The sequence below is a fragment of the Thalassophryne amazonica genome, chromosome 9, assembly GCF_902500255.1.
Source record: "Thalassophryne amazonica chromosome 9, fThaAma1.1, whole genome shotgun sequence".
Taxonomy (NCBI): Eukaryota; Metazoa; Chordata; class Actinopteri; order Batrachoidiformes; family Batrachoididae; genus Thalassophryne; species Thalassophryne amazonica.
The window spans coordinates 92,400,585-92,425,983 of NC_047111.1; the positions used below are offsets into that span (position 1 = coordinate 92,400,585).

A 25,399-nucleotide genomic window follows, 5' to 3' on the forward strand; every position below is an offset into this window, starting at 1 on the left:
GACGCTAACCAGGATGGCGGTGCTATGGCAACAGCCAGTGAATGAGCAGATCGCCCCGGTCCTCCATCTATTGAGTAAATAGAAAGACGGGGTACCCCTACCCCACCTCAATTTTTTTCCTCACTGGATTTGATATGACAGAAGTGCCAAAATGAACCCCAAAAGTCAGGAAACCGCCAATTGGTGGGTGGTTCTCATCCCTGACCAAGGGAGAAGCTGAAGGGAATCGAAAATTCAAGCAAAACTCTTTAGTTAAACTTTGAAAGAGCTACACTTGGTTTGTAATTATAAATGTCATTAAATTGGGGGATAATGTGGCAAAGCAAGAACATAAAATATATTTAGTTTAAGGTAAGATGCTTGATCTCTGACAGAGGAAATTCTGAGTGCGCTTGTTGATTGGATGGATGATCAAACTAATGGACTGTCTTGTTTCCACAGGTCACCCGTTTATTTCAGGCAGTACTTCAGAACATGACTTCATACACAAGAAGACACGTGGCAGTTTTCTTTTATTTAGACAACCCAAATAAAAGGCACAACACTGGGCATGTTTATGTAATAATTTGACAAACATACATTTAAAAAAATGTAGGAATGTTTCTTTCTGCTAATCAGAAAGCCTAAACTCTCATATATACAAAAATTACCATCGTTAATGTTCTAATACAAAAGATTTTGTTAAAAAAGGTTATTTCATCTTTCACATCTATAGTTAACTACCATATCCTTGTACAAAGATATACATTCAACCGCTTTTAGAAGAGTCCTGCAATTTCCAATTTTTTTTTCTCCTTAAAAAAAGTTTGATTCAACATGAAATGTTCAGTTTTATCACATTACTGTATTAAATTTGGCAAACAAGCTATTTTAGTGTATCTATATAAAATGCAAAACAAAACAAAGACTACACTAACATTTTCAAACAAATGACATGCAAATTGCATTTTTCATTTAAAAAAGAAAGTCAACTCAAAGAGCTGCAACACTGTCAAGATAGCACACCATTCCTTTAACAAAAAGAAAAGAACAAACAAAACATGGTTCAACAGCTACAGTGTTTGGGGTCATGCAAGGTCAAGATGGTTTCATCAGTTCTGTCAAAAGTCATTCAAATCTCAGCCTGAGACTGAGCTGGACTCTTTAAGGAAGCGTGAAGTCGTCCAGCATGTAGGACATGACAGCAGATGACCGCTTAGCAGGACGGCTGCATTTAACTCTCATCTTTGATCCTGACAGTCAAAAATCCACAATCAGGATACACGGCTGATGCACTTAAAAGAAATCAAGTTCATGAGTGGTGGTGAGCATTCCTGTTTCCTGAGGGATGAATCCTTAAAATCATGCTGGGGGTGTCACAGAGGCAATTAAAAACAGTGTAACGAAGAAGACTCAAATAAAACAATCTGTTATTATAACAGTAACAGCCTAAAAAAAAAAAAGCTTCACTCCAAGGCAAGTCTGTCCCACATTTGGCCACAAGATGGCCCTCAAGTGCAAGCTGGCTCACAACAACACTTAAGACTCCAATTTGATCTTAGATAATACTGTTCACCTGGAAGGATACGCTTTCAGTGCAACACATACTCCATTCTGACCTCATGGACAAACACGAAAAAGAGATTCATAAAACAATCTGATTCCATAAAAAAGAAGCACAAATATTTCATAGTCAAGACAGGACAGCATCAAGATATCACTTATGAAAATTAATGTCAATTCTAGGAGTTAGTCAGTGTACCTCTAGAGCATGATTCCTACCTGTCGAGGAAGAAAAAAAAAAAAAAAAGCTGAAGTACTGTGAGGAAGAAAAAAAAAAAGCATTTCTTCATCCACATGGAAGCCAACATTCCTCATTCTACAGTCTTTCCTATGACATTAAATAGTGATTGGCAAATAAAACAAACTCAAAATAACTTTTAGTTTTAACAAAAATAAAAACAAAGTAAAAGTGAGGGGTTTTCCCCAAGACAATATGAAGACAATAAAAGCAGCAATTCATACTTATTGCTTCAGTTCATGTTTGTTCTCATGTTTCCAAACAGCGCACAAGAGGAATTTGCCAGGAGTCCCTCCAGCCTGCTGCAGACGTTCCGTCCTTTCACTTGCTGACCTGCACAGTTTCGTCATCCTCGCTACGCTAAGTTTTTACAGTTTGTCTAAGTTCAAGATAAAGCCTATGATTTCTACTCCAGCGCTGCTTCACAAATAAGTCACGTAACATAAGTGGGGCTGCAGCTGTGACTTGGGCGCCTCCTACTGGCTGCACAGCTCACATACAAGTTGAGCTTCAGGTGAAGATGAGGACAAATGTGCCGTTTCACTATATTTCCCTTTTGTTGTTGCGTGGCAGATACTTTGAACCCCTCCCCCCAACCCCAATCTTTTATTTTTTTCCTACCAAGGTGGGGAAGAAGGCAAGACTTGGGACAGAAAAGGCATGGTTTCCACTGGCCTCATGGCGATGTTGAGGGGACCGGCTATGTTCATGGGCATTGGCGTCGTTATTGCAACTGGGTGGGCGATGTTCATTGGCGCTGTGGCGGGGATGTTGACTGAGGCAATATTGACGGGTCCCGTGATGGTGACCGGGTGCTGGAGGCTCACAGGTGATGTGATGTTGACTGTGTTGGTGCTGATGTTCATTTGTGCTGCTATGGTGACAGGGTTGTTGGTGCCGTTTCCTCGATTCATCGCCGTGGTGATGGGGGCAGAAGCTGTCACCGGTGTTGCAGAGGCAGAGTTGCAGACTTCATTACTCTCTAGATAAGAGATAAGAAGAAAAATGGCCAGATGTTAGTTCCCATATTTAAATTTAACAGTGAAAGTTAAAAAGATGTTCAGCAACTTAAGACTTTTACTGAATTTTTGTTCTAATGGGATTTAAACAGAGGACCCTCTGGTCACAAGCCCAGTGATTTAACCTCCAGAGATGAAAGTGGTGGAAAACAAAAACAAGGTGAAACCCAAAATTACTCAGGGCAAATGTGTGACTTCTCGAAGCTCTGAGATGCAATTTGGGCGTATTACAGAATCTTCTTCACAGACTAAGGTTAATTATGGAGTTCCACAAGGTTCTGTGCTAGGACCAATTTTATTCACTTTATACATGCTTCCCTTAGGCAGTATTATTAGACGGCATTGCTTAAATTTTCATTGTTACGCAGATGATACCCAGCTTTATCTATCCATGAAGCCAGAGGACACACACCAATTAGCTAAACTGCAGGATTGTCTTACAGACAAAGACATGGATGACCTCTAATTTCCTGCTTTTAAACTCAGATAAAACTGAAGTTATTGTACTTGGCCCCACAAATCTTAGAAACATGGTGTCTAACCAGATCCTTACTCTGGATGGCATTACCCTGACCTCTAGTAATACTGTGAGAAAGCTTGGAGTCATTTTTGATCAGGATATGTCATTCAAAGCACATATTAAACAAATATGTAGGACTGCTTTTTTGCATTTACGCAATCTCTCTAAAATTAGAAAGGTCTTGTCTCAGAGTGATGCTGAAAAACTAATTCATGCATTTATTTCCTCTAGGCTGGACTATTGTAATTCATTATTATCAGGTTGTCCTAAAAGTTCCCTGAAAAGCCTTCAGTTAATTCAAAATGCTGCAGCTAGAGTACTAACGGGGACTAGAAGGAGAGAGCATATCTCACCCATATTGGCCTCTCTTCATTGGCTTCCTGTTAATTCTAGAATAGAATTTAAAATTCTTCTTCTTACTTATAAGGTTTTGAATAATCAGGTCCCATCTTATCTTAGGGACCTCATAGTACCATATCACCCCAATGGAGCGCTTCGCTCTCAAACTGCAGGCTTACTTGTAGTTCCTAGGGTTTGTAAGAGTAGAATGGGAGGCAGAGCCTTCAGCTTTCAGGCTCCTCTCCTGTGGAACCAGCTCCCAATTCGGATCAGGGAGACAGACACCCTCTCTACTTTTAAGATTAGGCTTAAAACTTTCCTTTTTGCTAAAGCTTATAGTTAGGGCTGGATCAGGTGACCCTGAACCATCCCTTGGTTATGCTGCTATAGACTTAGACTGCTGGGGGGTTCCCATGATGCACTGAGTGTTTCTTTCTCTTTTTGCTCTGTATGCACCACTCTGCATTTAATCATTAGTGATTGATCTCTGCTCCCCTCCACAGCATGTCTTTTTCTTGGTTCTCTCCCTCAGCCCCAACCAGTCCCAGCAGAAGACTGCCCCTCCCTGAGCCTGGTTCTGCTGGAGGTTTCTTCCTGTTAAAAGGGAGTTCTTCCTTCCCACTGTCGCCAAGTGCTTGCTCACAGGGGGTCGTTTTGACCGTTGGGGTTTTTACGTAATTATTGTATGGCCTTGCCTTACAATATAAAGCGCCTTGGGGCAACTGTTTGTGATTTGGCGCTATATAAATAAAACTGATGAATTGATGATGATGAATAAATAGTGAGTGCAGAGCACCCATTTTGGTGAGAAAAAAAAACAAAAAACAATTTTCCTTATTGAAAATCACTCCTCTAGTAGCATTCTCACAAAAATTTACAAACATATCTCCCACAAAGTAACAGAAACTAATCATACCTGTAAAGTAATGCCCAACCACTTTACTTCATCTGTAGTATGTATTTTTTATGCAGAAAAACTACATATATAAATATGAATGACAACACCAACTTAATTGGGCAGCGCAGTCTCGTTTGAGGCGGGCGCTAAAGGGGTAAAATATGACACGTATGATGTAATTTCTCTACTTCCAAGGACAGAAACACAGCACTTTGAGATTTTGGGCAAATTACATGCAAACAAAGTGAAAATACAAAGAAAAAGTGATGATGCAGTGGAAAGCGGACATGTGTTGCGTTTTGTTTATGACCCATAACTCAAAACGTGTCAAGGCGGTTTTGCAGGAGAGAGAACGTAGCTATTGTGCTTAGCTGTGTAGGCTAACACTTACTGACACAACGTTTCCCCATTCACCTCATCTAACCTTCTCCACTGTGAACCGAAAGAAACCTCACTTTTCGCAATTACTTTGGTGATTGCAGGCACAAACAAAACAGTAAGCCATTTTTTTCGTGTGAAGCTATGCTGTGTATATATTGAGCAACAGGAGCAGCTGTCCCCATACATGGTCAAATCCCGCAATATCACGCAGGGTTCAAATGAGACTGCGCCGCCCTATAAATATGCTTCAGTCTACTAAATTTTTCGACCTGTCTACAGATACAAGTGGTTTGGCCACCTCTGGTCTCGTCTTCACACCTTTGAAGACTTCCTGCTAGCTTGGTTTGCTTGGTCCCACCTGAAATGATTATTTACTGTAGAGTCACAAGCCATCTTCACGGTCCAAAATCCTTTTAGCCATTTTACTATATCCCTCCAGCTGTCTTCTTTTCATTCTCTGCCGTAAGGCTCGAAAACTCACCATACTCCGACAAGTGTTTGTCCTTTAAATGGCTGATTAAAATAGTTGTATTTTTTCTTTACATGTGCTGTAGGATGGAAACTTGACATCGCTCTCTCAGACTGTATAAAAGTTCCACACAGCAGGCATGTTTGTTGGGGTTTGCTGCCACGCTCCTGCGCAGTGTGAAGGAAATGAAGAGGGAGGGACACTACACTGCACATGGGGCCCCAACAGGCTGAAAAGTACAAGCTACAGGCAATTGTTTTTTGTGATAGGCAATGAAAGGCACTGACAGACATAGGCCGAACACATACGTTTTCCACAGAAATCGGACAATCTGTGATCGATCGGAGTGCCAGTTTAATTTTTTCTCAAGGGATTTGTGCTGATCTCAAAAATGAGACAAGCAACTGGCAAAAAAAGCAGAAATCGTCAATAAGCAGAAATCTTTCATCCCCAAACCTCTTGACCATCACCTCCCTGACATCACGCCCACTGCACAGCATAACTTCAATCAAATACAAAACCGGTCTACAACAAAACCAAGTACGGCAGGTGGTACTTACCTTGCTTACAGTTAAAGTTCGCCTGTCCATGAGTCTTCAAATGGCTGGTGATGTAAGCTGCACTCAGCATCTTCCCACAGATGCTACAGGTCACTTTGCCTTCATGCCTGATCATGTGGGAACGGAGTCTATCTTTGGTGGCAAAAGCAGAGGTACAGGCCTGCAGCATCAAGGCACAAAGTTTTAGTGGAGCACAATTAATACCAATAATAATAACAACAATAATAATGATATTGCACTGACTCTTACCGTTACTTGACATTTAAATGGTCTTTCTGATGAGTGCACATGCTTCACGTGACAGCTCAAGTGGTCAGGCCTAGATTGAAGAAGAAAAAAAAAGTCTGAGCTACAGTTCTGTTTAGAATGATTGGTACTCTGGTTTTTAAAGACAGACTTTAAAGTATGTTCAGAAATACAGACACACAAACTGTAGATGAGCAAACACACACTCCACAGTGGCAATGTGACACATGCCTAACCTTTATGACTCATGAAATCTCTTGAATGGTCCGATTTCCCTTTCCCTGACATCTTGTTAATTCTCATGAAGCTGAATCATGCACACAGTCCTGGAACTGAGTAAGACCTCGTGTATTGGTGGCTTCTCCTTAACTGGAAAGCTTCATGTTATGGGATTCTTTTTTTAAACATTAGAGCAGAGTCAAGTGAAATTTTGTTGGTGGATTCATAAATTCAAATCTGTTGTATTTAATGTTGTATTTAATTATTTTGATGTTTTCTTTCCTCCCCCTGGCATAGATGGCTTACAGATCTGAATGAGGCACTCAATTTCCAGTTACTAAGTCCATCTTCTCACTTTTCTAGTACACTGATGCATCCACACTCCACATCACTGTGTTTGGTGATGCGCCTGAAACTGCTGTGCAACCAATGCTACAGTTTGGCAGGGGTACAATGTAGATTTTATTTATTTTTTGTCTTTCTTATTGAAGTTGTTGTACAGCAGTACATTATTTTCCTTGTATCAGCAATACACAAGATTGACTGGTGATTACTGTTAAAAGCAGTTATGGACAGCAATCTTAAACCATGTGCCAAAAGTCAGATTTTGTGTCAACAATTCAAATGAAGTGATGTCAGTCACTGAGAACTGGCAGGTGAACACTTTGTTTGCAACAAAAAACAGCAGTTGGAGATGCTTTAAAGACTTTCAGGTTTACTGGATAAGTAGAGGTTAACGTATTTCAATCTTCTCTTTCTAAAAGTCCTCCCAAACACACCAGTGGTTAGAACGCAGTGAGGTCTTGGGGTGGAGAGCCACACACACACACACACACACACACACACACACACACACACACACACACACACACACACACACACACACACACACACACACACACACACACACACACACACACACACACACACACACAAAAAATGGAACCACTGTTTTGGAGGTGGCTGCATGCAGCCACATATGTTCTCAGGGTTCTAGCTAACGCAAACTTGCGTTACAGCCCGTTACGCTATAATTTTGGACCGTTACGATTTTCAATACAGTGTCTGTAATGAACCGTTTCTGCAGCGTGACTCCAGTTTGAAGCGTGAATCGAAACAATGCTTCGATTCAATGGCTCGTGGCTCTTTGATTCGCTGCTCTTCAGAAGCGGTAAGTCCGCTTCTTAACCCCTCTGAAAGCCATTAAAATATCATGAGTCACTTTTGTGTGGATTAAATTCACTAACTTGGACTCTTGTCTTGTTGCAGTCGAGAAACAAGAATCGTCCTCAATTTTGGCACAGCTTCAAACGCTGCGCGGCTCTCTGCCGAGACAGAGTCCGCTCAGAATTAATAACTTCAAAACTAATCGCCGCTTTAAATAAAATGACACCTCTTACAAACGTTGCAATACAGACAATAAATTGACTAAAACATTTTTTTCCTCCCAAAATGAGACGTATTGCATTCTTTATAAACCTGACCTGCAGCACAGCTGCAAGAGCTGCAGGTCATAGTTATGGAAATACATTCATGCCAATAATAATGTCTGAAAGGAAATGCTTTTGACAAAAACTAACATTTTATTTCTGTTTATGTCCAGAGATCAAGGATCCACCAAGAAGAGTTTATTATGTCCAGAGTTTAAGGATCCAGTAACCAATTTCATATTTATTTACTTTAAGACTCAATAAAATGTTGTTCAATTTCAATTTAATTAGCTTATAAAGCACCAAATTACAACAAAAGCCGTCTCAAGCTGCTTCACACAGAACAGTTAAACATAAAAAATTAAAATAAATAAATAAAAATAAAAAAATTCAAATACCTAATTAAAAACAGAAGTAAAAGAATAAAACATAAAATAAAAACTACTCACAAGAAAGAGAATAAAAATAGGTTTTAAGTCTTGACTTAATGTCCACGGACTCCAACTGCCTCACTGAGGGCCATGTACTGGCTAACCCAGAATGAGATTACCCACTCAACAAACTTCCCCAGCCTTCTGGACATGATGAAGGGACTTGGGCTGTCGTACCTGGCTTTTCCCCTTTGGGTACCCCTAGAATGCCCAATTTTTAGCTTGAATTTTCAAAAGCTTCCCATTTCTGTACCCCCCACCCCCGGTCACTTTGCTCCCTTGACATTACCACTACGCTAAAATTTTATCCTAGCTAGAACCCTGTGTTCTGTTCTTATTTAGCATAAATACAAAAATAAATAAATAAAATAAAATATAAATAAATAAAAAAAGGGGGGGGGGGGGGGAGACACTGGCAGCTAAGAAAAAAGAAACAAACCAACAAAAAAACATTATGTGGACATGGGGACTTAGCTAATCACTGGCAATCAACAAAAACCAAAATAGACTGGCGGTCTGTGGAAATACATTTCGTAATTGAGCATTCTTTCCAAATTTTAAGGATAAATTGAGCAATTATGTAAGAATGTACTGTTTATCAACAATAATTAAATGTTTTTTTTTTTTTTTTTGGGGGGGGGGGGGGGTGTTATGCACTATATGAAAAGGAAAATGGTATAGTGGTCACACTAAAATTAGTTCAGCTTCAAGTTTACTTATTTTCCACATCAGTATCAAGAAATACAACTACTAAAAAGCCATTGTCCTGATCATCTCTTCACTACCAAAGGCAAACCACTTTAACATGCTCAATTATGGCTAGATAAACTGTTCCAGATTTTAGCTGAACCTGAAACTTTGTGATTCAAGTCTTTTGGTATTTTTCAATATGAAAAATACTTGTACAACCCCAGTTCCAATGAAGTGGGGACATTCTGTAAAATGTAAATAAAAACAGAATACAGTGATTTGCAAATCCTCTTCAACCTATATTCAATTGAATACACCACAAAGACAAGATATTTAATGTTCAAACTGATAAACTTTGTTTTTGTACAAATATTTGCTCATTTTGAAATGGATGCCTGCAACACATTTAAAAAAAGTTAAAGTTAGGACAGTGGTATGTTTACCACTGCGTTACATCACCTTTCCTTTTAACAACACTCAATAAGCGTTTGGGAACCAAGGACACTAAATGTGTGTCATGACTGGGTATAAAAGAAGCATCTCCAAAAAGCTCAGCCATTCACAAGCAAAGATGGGGTGAGGATCACCACTTTGTGAACAACTGTGTGAAAAAATAGTCCAACAGTTTAAGAACAATGTTTCTCAATGTTCAGTTGCAAGGAATTTAGGGATTCCATCATCTGCAGTCCATAATACTATAATCAGAAGATTCAGAGAATCTGGAGAACGTTCGACACGTAAGCGGCAAAACGGAAAACCAACACTGAATGCCCATGACCCTCGATCCCTCAGGCGCCACTGCATTAAAAACAGACATCATTGTGTAAAGGATCTTACCGCGCGGGCTCAGGAACACTTCAGAAAACCATTGTCAGTTAACATAATTCGTCGCTACATCCACAAGTGTAAGTTAAAACTCTACCATGCAAAGTGAAAGTTATATATCAACATCCAGAAACGCCGCCGCGTTCTCTGGCCCCGAGCTCATTTGAAATGCACAGACGCAAAGTGGAAAAGTGTGCTGTGTGATGAGTCCACATTTCAAATTGTTTTTGGAAATCATGGACATTGTGTCCTCTGGATAAAAGAGGTAAAAGACCATCCAGATTGTTACCAGCATAAAGTTCAAAAGCCAGCATCTGTGATGATAGTGTGTGTGTTACTGCCCATGGCATGGGCACTTACACATCTGTGATGGCACCATCAATTCTGAAAGGTACATCCAGGTTTTGGAGCAACACATGCTGCCATCCAAGCAACGTCTTTTTCAGGGACGTCCCTGCTTATTTCAGTAGGACAATGCCAAGCCACATTCTGCATGTGTTACAACAGTGTGTCTTCATACTAAAAGAGTGCAGGTACTAGACTGGCCTGCCTGCAGTCCAGACCTGTCACCCACTGAAAATGTGTGGTGCATTATGAAGCACAGAATACAACAACGGAGACCCCGGACTGTTGAACAACTGAAGTCGTACATCAAGCAAAAATGGGAAAGCTTCAACAATTAGTGTCCTCAGTTCCCAAACACTTATTGTTGTTACCTTCTGACATGAAAATGTCAGGAGATAAACTACACAAATACTTTTCATACCAAAGTTAATTTGCTTTAAAGGAGACCTGCATTGAAAAAAATGCAGTCAGATTTTTTGAACAAAAAATGACTTACATTTACACATGAGATCCTTCTGAATGTAGTAAAGTAAATCTGCAAGCCCATCTGTCATTCAACGGAGAAATCTTCATTTGAAAATGACAAATTTACAGCTAACATTTAGCCCTCCGCAAATTGTCCCTCTCATCATGGACGCTGCCGAGACGTCACGGACAAGACCCTCTCCCAGCATGCATTGCGCCAATTGTAATTTGTAGATTTACGTCAGTTTGCATCTGCACCTTTTTCTTGTCTTATATGGAAGGATCTACTTTTTTAAAACTTCATATTGTCTTGCGGCACGTTTGGTGAGTACACATTTCTTTTATTTGTGCTTGAAAATTATTTTGGGGGACTTTTTCATACGCCCGTTTGATTGAGTGGTGTCACAATGAAAATCTACTGTCTTTCGCCTCCGGTACCATCGCAGGATATGGAGGCAAGACCCGCAAAGAATCCCAGTCATTAAAAATATATAAACCTCTCTCAGCGTCCATGGGGCTCTGGGGCTCCGATTGCCGAGACGTGTGGTGCTGTGGATTTTGCCGCAAGAAGTCTGTCCTTGTAGCAACAGGTGTACCGGCCGCTTCGCATTAAAACAGCGAGTGTAGCGGAGGCAGAGAGCGGGAGAGGAAGAACGGCACCCGCTGTCGATGTCGTTGCTGATCTGAGCACACAGATCTGTATCTCACATTCTTTGCAGCTTACTTTTGGATGTTGAAACCAGGACGTGTATAAGTAACATTACTAACAGATAAAATCAGTTTCAATGCGGGATCGGACTGAAGGCGGGAGCACGTCGTCTTGTCCCTGACGTCATGGAAATGATACGGCTGTACAAACTGTTTTCACAGAGGGCTAAATTTTAGCTGCAAATTTGTCATTTTTAAACGAAGATTTCTCCGATGAATTACAAATTTGGGCTTACAGATTTACTTTACTGCATTCACAAGGGTCTTATAAATACATAACTATTTCTTTCTGAAATCTGACCACATTTATTTCAATGCAGGTCTACTTTAAGTGTTCTAAGTGTAAATTGTTTTATCACAAATGTGGGCATTTGTTTGTTTAATAATGCATTTGACTAACGATCATTAACAGCTTCACGGAACTCCAACAGGCTTAAAACTTTAAAAACTATGCTTTTCATGCAGATTTTAATGTTCAATGGACAGATTTAAATATGAAATGGTCTTTGAGCCAATAAAATACAGTGAGACAAGTAAGTATTTGATCCACTGTTGATTTTAAAGTTTTCCCACCTACAAAGAATGGACAGGACTGTAATATTTATTGTAAGTACACTTCAACTGTGAGAGACAGAATCTGGAAGAAAAAAAAAAATCACTGGGGCATATATAAGATATAACGGAAAATATACATTAAACGGGGTTCTCAATGTTAAATTTAAATGGCCACAAAATCTGTAATCTGGCTCATATTCGGATCAGACTGTCAGTCGATAAAGGATACTATTCTACAAATATGCAAGAAATTTGATCTTTTTTGATAGTTATGAATTTTAGAAAATTTGTTCAATGTTAAATAGGGATTTTTCCAATTTTCCAAGATTTTTTCTGACTCTGACCTTGAAAATGAAATCACTTCTTGCCTATCAGGATATGAATCTTCAGTAAAAATTTCAGAACGATATATGAAAAATTGTAGGCTCAAGGCTGTTCACAAACAAACCAGGACGATAAAATAACCTTTAAATTTGTTGTTGGAGGTTATTATTAAAAGGGTCATATTGTGCAAAATCACCTTTTACGTAACATCTCCAAAGTCCTACAATTCTACAATTCTATGAGTGTTTTTGCAGATACGAAGTCTGTTAGAAAAGTATCCGACCTTTTTTATTTTTTCAAAGACCATATGGATTTGAATCACGTGTGATTGCATCAGACAACCTTGAACCTTCGTGCACATGCGTGAGTTTTTTCACGCCTGTCGGTTGTATCATTCGCCTGTGAGCAGGCTTTGTGTGAGCACTGGTCCACCCTCTCATCGTTTAATTTATTGCGAATAAATGTCTGAACGATTTGGAGCTTTGCTGCATCAGTTTTTTTTCCAGAAACTGTGAGAGACCTCCAGGTGGACACCGTTCGGAAAATTAATATGGCTTTCAGGGATGATTTTATGGGGATTATACAGATTAAGGAGTGTTACTGCCGCTTTAAGGACGGCCCACAACTGCTGAGAGCGCGGCACGCTCCCAGCGCTGATCGACATGCTCAGACCCCGCTGAAACAACCAGATCATTTCCAACGTGAAGGCTTTGTTGATCCGGGACCTCGTCTGACTTTCACAAAAAGGCAGAAGTCGTGGACATCAGCATTTTTTCAGCACATTCCACTGTTACAGGAGTTTTTTCATGGAAAGAAAAGCGGAGGGACACGCCACGGAGCCGTTCATTATGCGGGACAAAACCACCTCGGTGTTGGTCTCACAGGACGGCTTTCAGATGGATTCCGGTTGCTTTTCAGTCGTGTGATTATCCGATTGTGATTGTGCATGAGCTGGATATGCCCGCTCATAGAGCCGCTCCTCTTTCCATGACAAAAACTCCTGTAACAATGGAATGTGCCATTCATTTCTAAACTGGACGCTGTCTTGATCCGGTATGTCTTCTGACTAGCACAGGAATTGTGAAAGGACGTGGACCTATATTCTCCTGATTTAAGATAAATTTATGTCACAGCTAATTTTGCCTGGGAATATCACACACACACAAGTATATACAGCGCCCATCTGAAAATCACCAAGGGCCTTGGGAAAGGTCAATCAATCAATCAATTTTTTTATATAGCGCCAAATCACAACAAACAGTTGCCCCAAGGCGCTTTATATTGTAAGGCAAGGCCATACAATAATTATGTAAAACCCCAACTGTCAAAACGACCCTCTGTGAGCAAGCACTTGGCTACAGTGGGAAGGAAAAACTCCCTTTTAACAGGAAGAAACCTCCAGCAGAACCAGGCTCAGGGAGGGGCAGTCTTCTGCTGGGACTGGTTGGGGCTGAGGGAGAGAACCAGGAAAAAGACATGCTGTGGAGGGGAGCAGAGATCGATCACTAATGATTAAATGCAGAGTGGTGCATACAGAGCAAAAAGAGAAAGAAACAGTGCATCATGGGAACCCCCCAGCAGTCTACGTCTATAGCAGCATAACTAAGGGATGGTTCAAGGTCCTTAACACTTAGCTGCTCCCAGTGTGAATAAGTGGGTTAATTTATTGTGGTGCCACTTCATTTTAACATTCTGCTTGTGAATGTTCCTGGATGCACCTTTCTTTCATAGCTTTCTACCTGTAATTTATGTAGCCCGAGGAGAAATATTGCTGTTGTATGCTGCCACCTAGTGGAGGTATTGCTATATGATTCAACAGCTAACAAACATACAATTGTCTTGCTTAATGTATTTACTGAATTGGTTACCTTAGCCATTATCAGAAAAATTGCCCTTCCTGAAAAAATTTTCATGAGCCTCTACTGCTGGTTACATGAACTGGATGCCTTTGACCAGTGCTTCGATAATACCGCAATGGGGTATAGAATCCTCATAGGCAAGTGGTCAGAGGCCAATACTGCACAAACTGGCTGAAAGGTTTTTATATTCTGGTCATTTTCCAGCATCTGCCAGCAGAGCCAAAACAGACAAAATCATTTGTATTTCAGTAAACACCCTGTAAACGTACTGCTCTGATGGGTCATGGTTAAATAAATAAGACAGCTGCCAAAACAACAGGATGAGTCCGAATGATTTTTAATATTCATGTTATTAATTTCATTGTGGCAACCATCGTCTCTCTCTCTCTCTCTCAGGCGATGGTGGTGGGGAAAAACTCCCTCTGAGGAAGAAACCTCAAGCAGACCAGACTCAAAGGCGTGACCCTCTGCTTGGGCCATGTTACCGACACAAATAAAACAATTCACAAAACGAATACGCAGGGAACGTTGCCGGCGCACAGGACAGGAGGGTTTCAGAAACAGACACCACACCCATCTCTGGATGGAGCCGCACCTCAAACTGGGGGGGAACGACAGAATCAGGCATTAGAAAGACAAATAAATACAGTATAATGTGTCAGCATTAAGTAACAAGAAAAAGAAAAGAAATACCAAGGTGATCGCCGGCCACTCAATCAATCAATCAATTTTTTTATATAGCGCCAAATCACAACAAACAGTTGCCCCAAGGCGCTTTATATTGTAAGGCAAGGCCATACAATAATTATGTAAAACCCCAACGGTCAAAACGACCCCCTGTGAGCAAGCACTTGGCTACAGTGGGAAGGAAAAACTCCCTTTTAACAGGAAGAAACCTCCAGCAGAACCAGGCTCAGGGAGGGGCAGTCTTCTGCTGGGACTGGTTGGGGCAGAGGGAGAGAACCAGGAAAAAGACATGCTGTGGAGGGGAGCAGAGATCGATCACTAATGATTAAATGCAGAGTGGTGCATACAGAGCAAAAAGAGAAAGAAACAGTGCATCATGGGAACCCCCCAGCAGTCTACGTCTATAGCAGCATAACTAAGGGATGGTTCAGGGTCACCTGATCCAGCCCTAACTATAAGCTTTAGCAAAAAGGAAAGTTTTAAGCCTAATCTTAAAAGTAGAGAGGGTGTCCGTCTCCCTGATCTGAATTGGGAGCTGGTTCCACAGGAGAGGAGCCTGAAAGCTGAAGGCTCTGCCTCCCATTCTACTCTTACAAACCCTAGGAACTACAAGTAAGCCTGCAGTCTGAGAGCGAAGCGCTCTATTGGGGTGATATGGTACTACGAGGTCCCTAAGATAAGATGGGACCTGATTATTCAAAACCTTATAAGTAAGAAGAAGAATTTTAAATTCTATTCTAGAATTAACAGGAAGCCAATGAAGAGAGGCCAATATGGGTGAGATATGCTTTCTCCACTCGCACTAAGCTCCACTAAAAGACCCAGAATTTAGATAAATTTGAGGCCGCAGCACGCTCCATGTCCTAACAAAATGAATTTAAAAGAATAAAAAGCATAGTCACATACTATGCCAGTATGTTAGCCATACGAAAGTGAAAATAAGTGCGTCTTAAGTCTGGACTTGAAGTCTCCACAGAATCTGACTGTTTTATTGATGCAGGGAGATCATTTCACAGAACAGGGGCACGATAAGAGAAAGCTCTATGACCCGCAGACCTCTTATTCACCCTAGGGACACAAAGTAGTCCTGCACCCTGAGAATGCAAAGCCCGGGATGGTACGTAGGGTTTAATTATATCAGCAAGGTGGGCAGGTGCCAGTCTGTGAACAATTTTATAGGCTAGTACAGGGGTGGCCAAGTTCCGTCCTCCACAGCCACCTTCCCGACACTCTTAGTTGTCTCCCTGGTCCAACACACCTGAATCCAATGAAAGGCTCATTAAAAGTCTGCTAACGAGTCTTTCATTGGATTTAGGTGTGTTGGAGCAGGGAGACAACTAAGAGTGTCGGGAAGGTGGCTCCTGAGGACCGAACTTGGCCACCCCTGGGCTAGTAGCAGAACCTTAAAATCTGATCTCACTGGGACAGGAAGCCAGTGAAAAGACGCCAAAATGGTTGTAATGTGGTCAAACTTTCAGCTTCATGTCAAAAGTCTGGAAGCAGCATTTTGATTCAATTGGAGAGCCCTAATGCTGGACTGCGGTAAACCAGAAAATCGAACATTACAGTAGTCGATTGTAAAAGACAAACGCATGAATCAGGGTCTCAGCATCAGCCATAGACAAGATGGGACGACTCTTCACTCTATTTCACAGGTGGGAGAAAGCAGTCCTAGTAATTAAAATATTGAAATGATTTACTCATAAAAGATTAAGGCATTAAAATTAGGAAATTAATTTCATGACAAGATTTCATATTGAGCCTTCTGTAAGTTTTGTGATTTACAGTAAGAAGGAATAAATGTTAAAGGTACACTGATAATGGTTTCTGAATGATGAAGTATGACATAATTACAGAATAATTTGGATATAATCATGTTGGTAACGGATTGCAGATATCCGCTAACATGTCATTCTGTCCACACAAGCTGATTATTATTTTTTTTTTTTTCCAAGCTTTTCTGCTTGCATGCCTGGATAATTAATATGCAATATGCCTGGAATAATCCAGGCATATTACAACATAATTCATACCCTTCCCACTGTATTATCTGCATAAATGACTTTGGCACTTAATGTTCCAATGTAACAAATTTTGTTGTACAGGAAGGTACAATGTATCAAAGTGTTGACTTTACCTGGAAAAGCCTTTTCCACACACAGAGCAGACGTAGGGCTTATGGACTCCCCCGTCATGAGATCGAACATGGTAGGTCATTCGGTCCTTCCTTTTAAAGCGTTGCTGGCAGATTGGACACTCGAAAGGTTTCTCATCTGAATGGGACAGCTTGTGGCGATTCAGGTGGTAGACATCACGAAATGCCTTGCCACACATTTCGCACCCGTGGTTCTTCTTGACGGGTTTAATGACTTTCTTCGGGGCGTTTGCCTGAGGCACATTTCCCATTGCCGAAGGTGTCATGATGCTAGTGCCTGAGGAAACAGAGGTGGTTGCTGTGGAGAGGATACCTGCTACTGTTGAGATGTAGGAAGGGTTACCATTGTTCTCTCGTGGCATTGCTGAGATCATGGGTACCATGGTAGGGGCCGCCTGAGCAGTTTTCTTTGGTCGTGAGACCATCTTGATGCCTGTGTGACTGGACTCATGACGTCGCAGGTGATAGCTGTCACGAAAAGCTTTGTTGCAGTAACCACAGACAAAAGGCGTTTTGCCTTTGTGTTCTTTCTTTATCACAGGCACTGGTGGCCGTACACCCCCTCCACTGACTATGCTGTCTTTCAGGAGATCTGCAGCACTCGAAGGGGGCTTCTGGTCCATTTGGATGGGCAGCACAGGCTTCTGGTCAACTGGTTCAGCTCCCGCATTAAGAAGTGGCAGCAAGCTATTCTGAGCCACCTGGTGCTGGTGGTGGAGGGCTTCATTTGCCTGCTGAAGAAAGAATGAAACACACACACACACACACACACACACACACACACACACACACACACACACACACACACACACACTTAATGTTGGCAATTGGGAACAAAACTACTCGTAAAACTAGAGCATCACGCTTGTAGAGCACAAACCTCCGCCAACACTAGTTTCCAATTCCACAAAATTTTACCCTGGAAAAAAATTGCAAGGTCAAAGTCCTGTTAGAAGTGGCTTTTCATAACCTAAATTAAATGTGACCAAATGTCAGGAGTATGTATTTAGTACATGCACTTGAGTTTTTTGTGGTGTCAGGTTTCTTTTTTTTTTATTTCCTTTTAACTTTTTTGGTTCCTTAATTCTTTAGCAGATACTTTTCATAGAACACTGGTTATCTTTGCTATGCACAATTTTTCATTGCTTTTTGGCACTTGGTTTGATAACTGAAACGTCAATAAACAGGCATAAAATTGGAACCGCTGTCCATGCTTTTGTGCATGTGTTATCGCCTTTTGTGATAACGATATATATCACAATATATAAATTATATAACTGTTTCAGAACAGGTTTCATAGAGACACTTAGGAAAGCCAAACTGCTAAACTGCTGTTTATCCAACTTTTTACAATCTGGACAAAATCTATCTTTACATGCCAGCAACATCTGTGCCATGTGAGAGTGTCTTCTCCAAAACTGGACAGCCAATAATAAAGAGGAGGAACAGACTCAGGCCTACCACCACTGAAATGATCTTGTATTTAAATAAAAACCTCTGAAGCACCCAAATCCCCATTATTTTGTACAACTATTTTCATAACAGTCCCTATTTGCACAAGAATTTCTCAATTTATATCTCTATGACACACAGATTTTATGATGATATAATCACAAGTATACGAGGGCTGTCAATAAAGTATAGGTCCTTTTTATTTTTTTCAAAAACTATATGGATTTCATTCATATGTTTTTACGTCAGACATGCTTGAACCCTCATGCGCATGCGTGAGTTTTTCCACGCCTGTCGGTGACGTCATTCGCCTGTGAGTACACCTTGTGGGAGGAGTCATCCAGCCCCTCGTCGGAATTCCTTTGTCTGAGAAGTTGCTGAGAGACTGGCACTTTGTTTGATCAAAATTTTTTCTAAACCTGTGAGACACATCGAAGTGGACACGGTTCGAAAAATTAAGCTGCTTTTTCCGTGAAAATTTTAACGGCTGATGAGAGATTTTGAGGTGATACTGTCGCTTTAAGGACTTCCCACGGTGCGAGACGTCGTGCAGCGCTCTCAGGAGCCGTCGTCAGCCTGTTTCAAGCTGAAAACCTCCACATTTCAGGCTCTATTGATCAGGACGTCGTGAGAGAACAGAGAAGTTTCAGAAGAAGTCGGTTTCAGCATTTTATCCGGATATTCCACTGTTAAAGGAGATTTTTTTTAATGAAAGACGTGCGGACAGGTCTGCGCGTCGGGACGCAGCCGGCGCAGTGCGACGGCACAGGAAAAACACCTCTGTGTTGATAACCATTTGTAAAATCCAGGCGGCTTTTGATGGCTTTCAGTGGAGTGAGTATATGAGAAATTGTTTAACAGCTGGACATGTTCCAACTTGTCCTTAAGGCTTCCAACGGCTGTGTTTTTCCTGTGGCGGAGCGTCGCAGCGGCTGCGAGCCGACGCTGCAATCCATCCGCATGTCTTGCATTAAAAAAATCTCCTTTAACAGTGGAATATCCGGATAAAATGCTGAAACCGACTTCTTCTGAAACTTCTCTGTTCTCTCACGATGTCCTAGATCAATAGAGCCTGAAATGTGGAGGCTTTCAGCTTGAAACAGGCTGACGACGGCGCCTACGAGCGCTGCACGACGTCTTGCGCCGTGGGAAGTCCTTAAAGCGACAGTATCACCTCAAAATCTCTCATCAACCGTTAAAATTTTCACGGAAAACCAGCTTTATTTTTCGAACCGTGTCCACTTCGATGTGTCTCACAGGTTTAGAAAAAATTTTGATCAAACAAAGCGCCAGTCTCTCAGCAACTTCTCAGACAAAGGAATTCCGACGAGGGGCTGGACGACTCCTCCCACAAGGCGTGCTCACAGGCGAATGACGTCACCGACAGGCGTGGAAAAACTCACGCATGCGCATGAGGGTTCAAGCATGTCTGACGTAAAAACATATGAATGAAATCCATATAGTTTTTGAAAAAAAATAAAAAGGACCTATACTTTATTGACAGACCTCATATTACACTGGTCAGCATGATTTTTCTTGCAGGGAATTTTTCCAACAGATTTTGGGCAATTTGGGGGCACTGAATCCAAATCCAGTGTTAGTTTTTGCCAATCACATCATGTTTTTTTTTTTTTTTTTAGATATGAAAACATAATTCAAGTATCAAGCATCGAAGCAAAAGCTGCAGTCTCACACACCTCTGGCGGCATAAATAATATTACGGCTTTTGTTCACATTTTGCGAACCTGGTTTAAAAACTATGCTTTTGAAGCTGCTTTTGTGCATGATTAGTGGTGTCAAACTCGTGAGTGAATGAGCAACTTTTGTGTAATCCATCAACAGAGATCATACAGACTGCAAAAAAACATGTTGTGATAGAGGAAATCTGAGCTCAGATTTGGATACAGCACCCCACAATTACCCTAAATCAGTTCTCAAAGTCCATGCAAGTATTTGCTTTTTTTGACCAGTGTCAATGTCTTTAAACGAAAATATAATCAAAAATTTCAAGATGCACATCTAACCTTTATTATTTAGCATACATAACAGTGCCTGTTTCCTGACACACTGCCCTTTATTGTTCCATGCAAGTCCTATGTTGAAGATTGGCCAGCAGATGTCACCATATTTAAATGTATCAAATGCTTTGAAAAACAGAACCATTTCAACACAATTGGGCAGCGCAGTCTCGTTTGAGGGCGGACGCTAAACGGGTAAAATGTGACGCATATGACGTGATTTCTCTAAAGGTTTTAACTTGCACCACGGATAGCTCCGCTGCATGCCCCCCACCCCCAACATTTTTCTCAACAGATTTACCCCAACCTCAGAAATGGCCCAGAAATCCAGAAAAAGTTGGAAGTCCGTGGATCCGTGGAATATTCTCATCCCTGATTACTACAATGCGTGAAGGCTACTTCCGGCCATGCGGACACATACAATCCCTCTTTTAGAATCACAGTTAATAACACGATTAACAATTGGTGTATCAGTTTTACAACTGAAGAAAATACAAATAACCAGCACAATGGTGCCAAAAATGCTGTCTTCTTTCTTGTTTACAGTCAGATTTTCAGTTCTGAAAACAAGCCATAACTAGTGTCTCTGACTGCTTTCCAAAAAGCCAAGTTCGCTACCAAAAAAAGTTGTTTAATGCCAATTTTCTGTTTACACTTTAAATGGGCTCTTTCACAGTCAATGTACAAAAGTATGTGTCAATGGCATCAAAAAAAAAAAAAAAAAATCAAAGCGGTTACTTTGGTCAAATTATTCATCCATATGAAACTGCTAACTGGGGTACTTGTACACCCAAAGTTTCATACCTGTTAGATGTTTGCATACGAGTATATGAGCTGCTATAGTTTCCGGAGAGGACTTTCTCTTGACTAAGATAATTGATGTGTAAATTATACAGACCAAGATTAGTGAAACCTATTCATATACACTATCTACTAAAAACAGTTGATGGTAAGTATGTACTCAGAGCATACAACTGCTATTGTGTTTCTGCATTCTCAAATAGTGATGGACTATAACGCTATAAGCATTTCCAGAGAACAGTTTTTGACAGATGGAAAGTTACACCCCAATATTAAAGACATTTCAGCGAATCAGGTACACAAACGTTAGTGGCATCACAGATAGTGATGACTTCTTTCAAACAAAAGAATATTATTCACATAACACTGATGCTTGAGTTTGAAATGCACTCTATTTCCAGAGAGGAAATAGAGTGCATTTCATTTCTGACTGACATTTTATTTTTGAATGCCTGTTTCAAATTGTTTCCTCACTGGGCAATGATCCTGGGAGTTAGGCTGTTATACAGCAGGCTCTGATAGGGAAAATTAGTCCATTTAGTGGTTACCTACAAAATAAATCATAGTTCTGGCACCCATCAAAATTAGACACCATAGAGATGACACAGATATTTTGGGAAAACTACGGAATGACCATTGCTGCTGATCGACCAGTAGTTATCTATGTATTGCAAACTAAACTTTACTGATCATTTCCACCTTGTCATTAAACCAAACTTTATCTTTGAAATACACTTATGTACTCTGATTGTAAAGCAGACCAAATAAGTTTGCATTTGTTAGAATCCCACTTACAGTCGCATCAAAGCACCAAAGAAAGATGTCTCACTTTGTAAGATTGTGTTCCAGACAGATTTAGTGATAAGTGTACAATCAGTGTGCCACAGTTTGTGCTTAATTTAACCAAATATCATAAAAACAACAGCTACTGAGTAGTTATACAACATGAAATAGGCAACAGATCAGTCAGTAATAAGGTGGACACAGAATGACACCAATGTGAAAGAATCCAAATATACTGGCTGAAAAATGATCCCACCATGAATGTCCTGACTCATCATGTGACTGCACACATGCCGAATTTGAGGCATGACAGAGTCCAGTTCAACTGCCAAGAAAGCTCTGAGGAGAAGGCAGTTAACTCTGCTACACAGAGCTCAGTGACCGGATGGACTGAAGCCGAGTTCAGTAAACAAATGAAGGGGGGGGGGAGGAGACACACACTCATAAGCAGAAAAAAAAAAGAGACATAAAAACTACATGTCGTGTCATGGCACAATTTTCTTGCCATGTAGCCTCTCACATGATTTTGTCTATGAAAACCCAGTGTTCTTTAGTCCTCCTACACAATGGATTTAGAGTGGCTGCCTGGAATTATCTGCATTACCAAGCAGCTGAGATACATTTTGCTCATAATCATTGCCTGTGGTCAGACAGATTTTCTCCCTTACCACAGCTGTATCCGGAGGCAACATGAAAATTTCCAAACTAGTTGCAAAAATAATCTGCCTTTAAGAGCTTTTTGTATCAACGTGTGCTGCACAGACAGAAAAGCCAAAAGTAGCTTTTTTTTTTTTTTTTTTACCCGAACCTGTTTAATGTCAAAGCAATTAAACTGAACACATAAAATTTTGTACTGACATAGCATTTGAATGTTGACATCACTGCAAAGTAAAAGCCTTCTAGTGAGAATAATTATAAATTTTACCGTGAAGCAGCTGTTAGAAATGTGGGCGCCACTGGGAAATAAAAACTTGAGGGCTGAATTGAGGTTAGATATTTAATAATCACCCCTGCTTGTTTGTGACCAGTTTCAAACAAGTGGTCATTTGTTTACCAAAAACTTCTTCATCTAATTGACATTATTATTAATTTATTTATGATACCATATTTTACAGAGTAGAAGTCGCTGTTTTTTTTTTTGTTTTTTTTAACTAAACTCGAACATCATACTCTGGTGCAAATTATATACCGAAAGATCATGCATTCAGTATTAATAATAATAACACTAAAAATAATTTAAATAATTAATGCCAACATTAAAAGTACAGTACAACAATATACAAAAGTCTGAAACTAAAGAACTGGTAAAACAGAAAACATGCGACTTATAGGTTTGTTTCCCTCTCCAACAGTTATTTTTTGATACGTGCGACACATACTATGGAAAAATATGGTACTCAATATTTATTTATTATTGTGACTACATGAAACAGAAAACCTACTGCTTTAGGTTGAAAAGCAGCACCATTGTTTGTTTGGACAAAGACAACAGAATGTTTTCAAAAACAAAACCCTTCGCTAATGGGTTAATTTCCTAAAACTAAATGAACACAGACAAGACAAATGCATTGTCAACTACAAGTAAGAAAGAGCAAAGAGAAATGTTTAACCTTTCCTTTGAGGTTCAATCATCCATCGAAGAAGGCCAGCCAAGTAAAGAGTTGCAAAACAGGAGGCAGGGGAGAGAAAAGAAAAATGAAGCACAATGTCCTCCTTATGTCATCTCACCTATTGTGAAAATCACAAGTCTGAGCAATGATGCACTCGGGGCTCGGCGGGGGATCTTTGTATGCTCATCTTCATTGATTTAGCTCATCTATTCATAGGACAGGCACATTGTTTACCCACACACCAGTCAGCTAAACTAGCTGTCATTCCCTCATATGCAATGGGACCTGAGAACTCACTGAGAATGCCACAAAGTCCACCCAGCCATTTGTCTGAGCACCTGCTCACACTTGCCACCTTCCAGGATGAGTAATCATTATGCCAATGCGAGGCTGTCCACTGGCACACCAGGGGTGGAGGAGCTTCATGTATAGGAGGGGGGCTCCCCTAATTGTAAACTCTGTGCACGGCAGACACGGCAACTGCAGACAGCACGGTCTGTATACAGAGGTGCAGCGCCTGTAAGCTGCTGTCTTCATGCAGCTCTGAGCATTCTGACACAAATGTGCTCTGACAGCTAGAACTGTTCTCTCATAAATATCAAAATGGAGCAAGTGCAATGTTGTCATCGCAGGCCACTTTTACATTTACTTTTACGTTTACATTTGAACTTGGCTCATAAGCTCACATTTATGCCACACTGTACTACAAGTGATTTAAAAAAAAAAAAAACAACAACAAAAAAACAAATGTAATTATTTTTAACAAAAATCTAAGTTTAAAAAAGACATGGCTTGGATTTACAATAAGGAAGACAGAGTTACTTTTTGTACATCACAACTCTAGCCGGTTAGGGAGACAAGGTTTCTTTCAATAACAAGAATTGTCAAAAAAACAAACAAACTTGTGTGTGGTTGCTGGAGTTGTGTGGCGATAGGAATCGCCTTTTGAATGCTTGAATAACGATGTCAGTCGCATAAATACGCACTCGTAAATCAAATAATAGTGAAAACGTTCGGTGCGGTGTCATAACGCATCAATCAGTTGCTCCAAAGCGTACAGTAGTGTTCAAAATAATAGTGCTATGTGACTAAAAAGATTAATCCAGGTTTTGAGTATATTTCTTATTGTTACATGAGAAACAAGGTACCAGTAGATTCAGTAGATTCTCACAAATCCAACAAGACCAAGCATTCATGATATGCACACTCTTAAGGCTATGAAATTAGGCTATTAGTAAAAAACAAAAAATAGAAAAGCGGGTGTTCACAATAATAGCAGCATCTGCTGTTGATGCTACAAACTCAAAACTATTACAACCCCTGGCAAAAATTATGGAATCACCGGCCTCGGATGATGTTCATTCAGTTGTTTAATTTTGTAGTAAAAAAGCAGATCACAGACATGACACAAAACTAAAGTCATTTCAAATGGCAACTTTCTGGCTTTAAGAAACACTATAAGAAATCAAGAAAAAAAATTGTGGCAGTCAGTAACGGTTACTTTTTTAGACCAAGCAGAGGGAAAAAAATATGGACTCACTCAATTCTGAGGAATAAATTATGGAATCACCCTGTAAATTTTCATCCCCAAAACTAACACCTGCATCAAATCAGATCTGCTCGTTAGTCTGCATCTAAAAAGGAGTGATCACACCTTGGAGAGCTGTTGCACCAAGTGGACTGACATGAATTATGGCTCCAACATGAGAGATGTCAATTGAAACAAAGGAGAGGATTATCAAACTCTTAAAAGAGGGTAAATCATCATGTAATGTTGCAAAAGATGTTGGTTATTCACAGTCAGCTGTGTCTAAACTCTGGACCAAATAC

The 25,399-nt window shown here is 40.4% G+C and overlaps 1 protein-coding gene across 2 annotated transcripts in view; it reads right to left on the reverse strand.

Annotated features, from left to right (window-relative positions):
• Nucleotides 1–499: 499 nt before the first annotated feature.
• The window catches only part of LOC117517661 (vascular endothelial zinc finger 1-like), a 44,899-nt gene continuing 19,999 nt past the window's right edge, over nucleotides 500–25,399 (reverse strand). The window contains exons 1-5 of one of the 2 annotated variants that reach the window (XM_034178770.1): nucleotides 23,570–23,593; nucleotides 16,888–17,639; nucleotides 6,216–6,285; nucleotides 5,967–6,126; nucleotides 500–2,762 (exon numbers count right to left, since the gene is read on the reverse strand). In XM_034178770.1, the coding sequence (XP_034034661.1) occupies nucleotides 2,398–2,762; nucleotides 5,967–6,126; nucleotides 6,216–6,285; nucleotides 16,888–17,528 (1,236 nt within the window). In that variant the 5' untranslated portion in view covers nucleotides 17,529–17,639; nucleotides 23,570–23,593 and the 3' untranslated portion in view covers nucleotides 500–2,397. Of the gene's footprint in view, nucleotides 2,763–5,966; nucleotides 6,127–6,215; nucleotides 6,286–16,887; nucleotides 17,640–23,569; nucleotides 23,594–25,399 lie in introns of those variants that run through there. The other variant, XM_034178769.1, reaches the window with a different exon arrangement.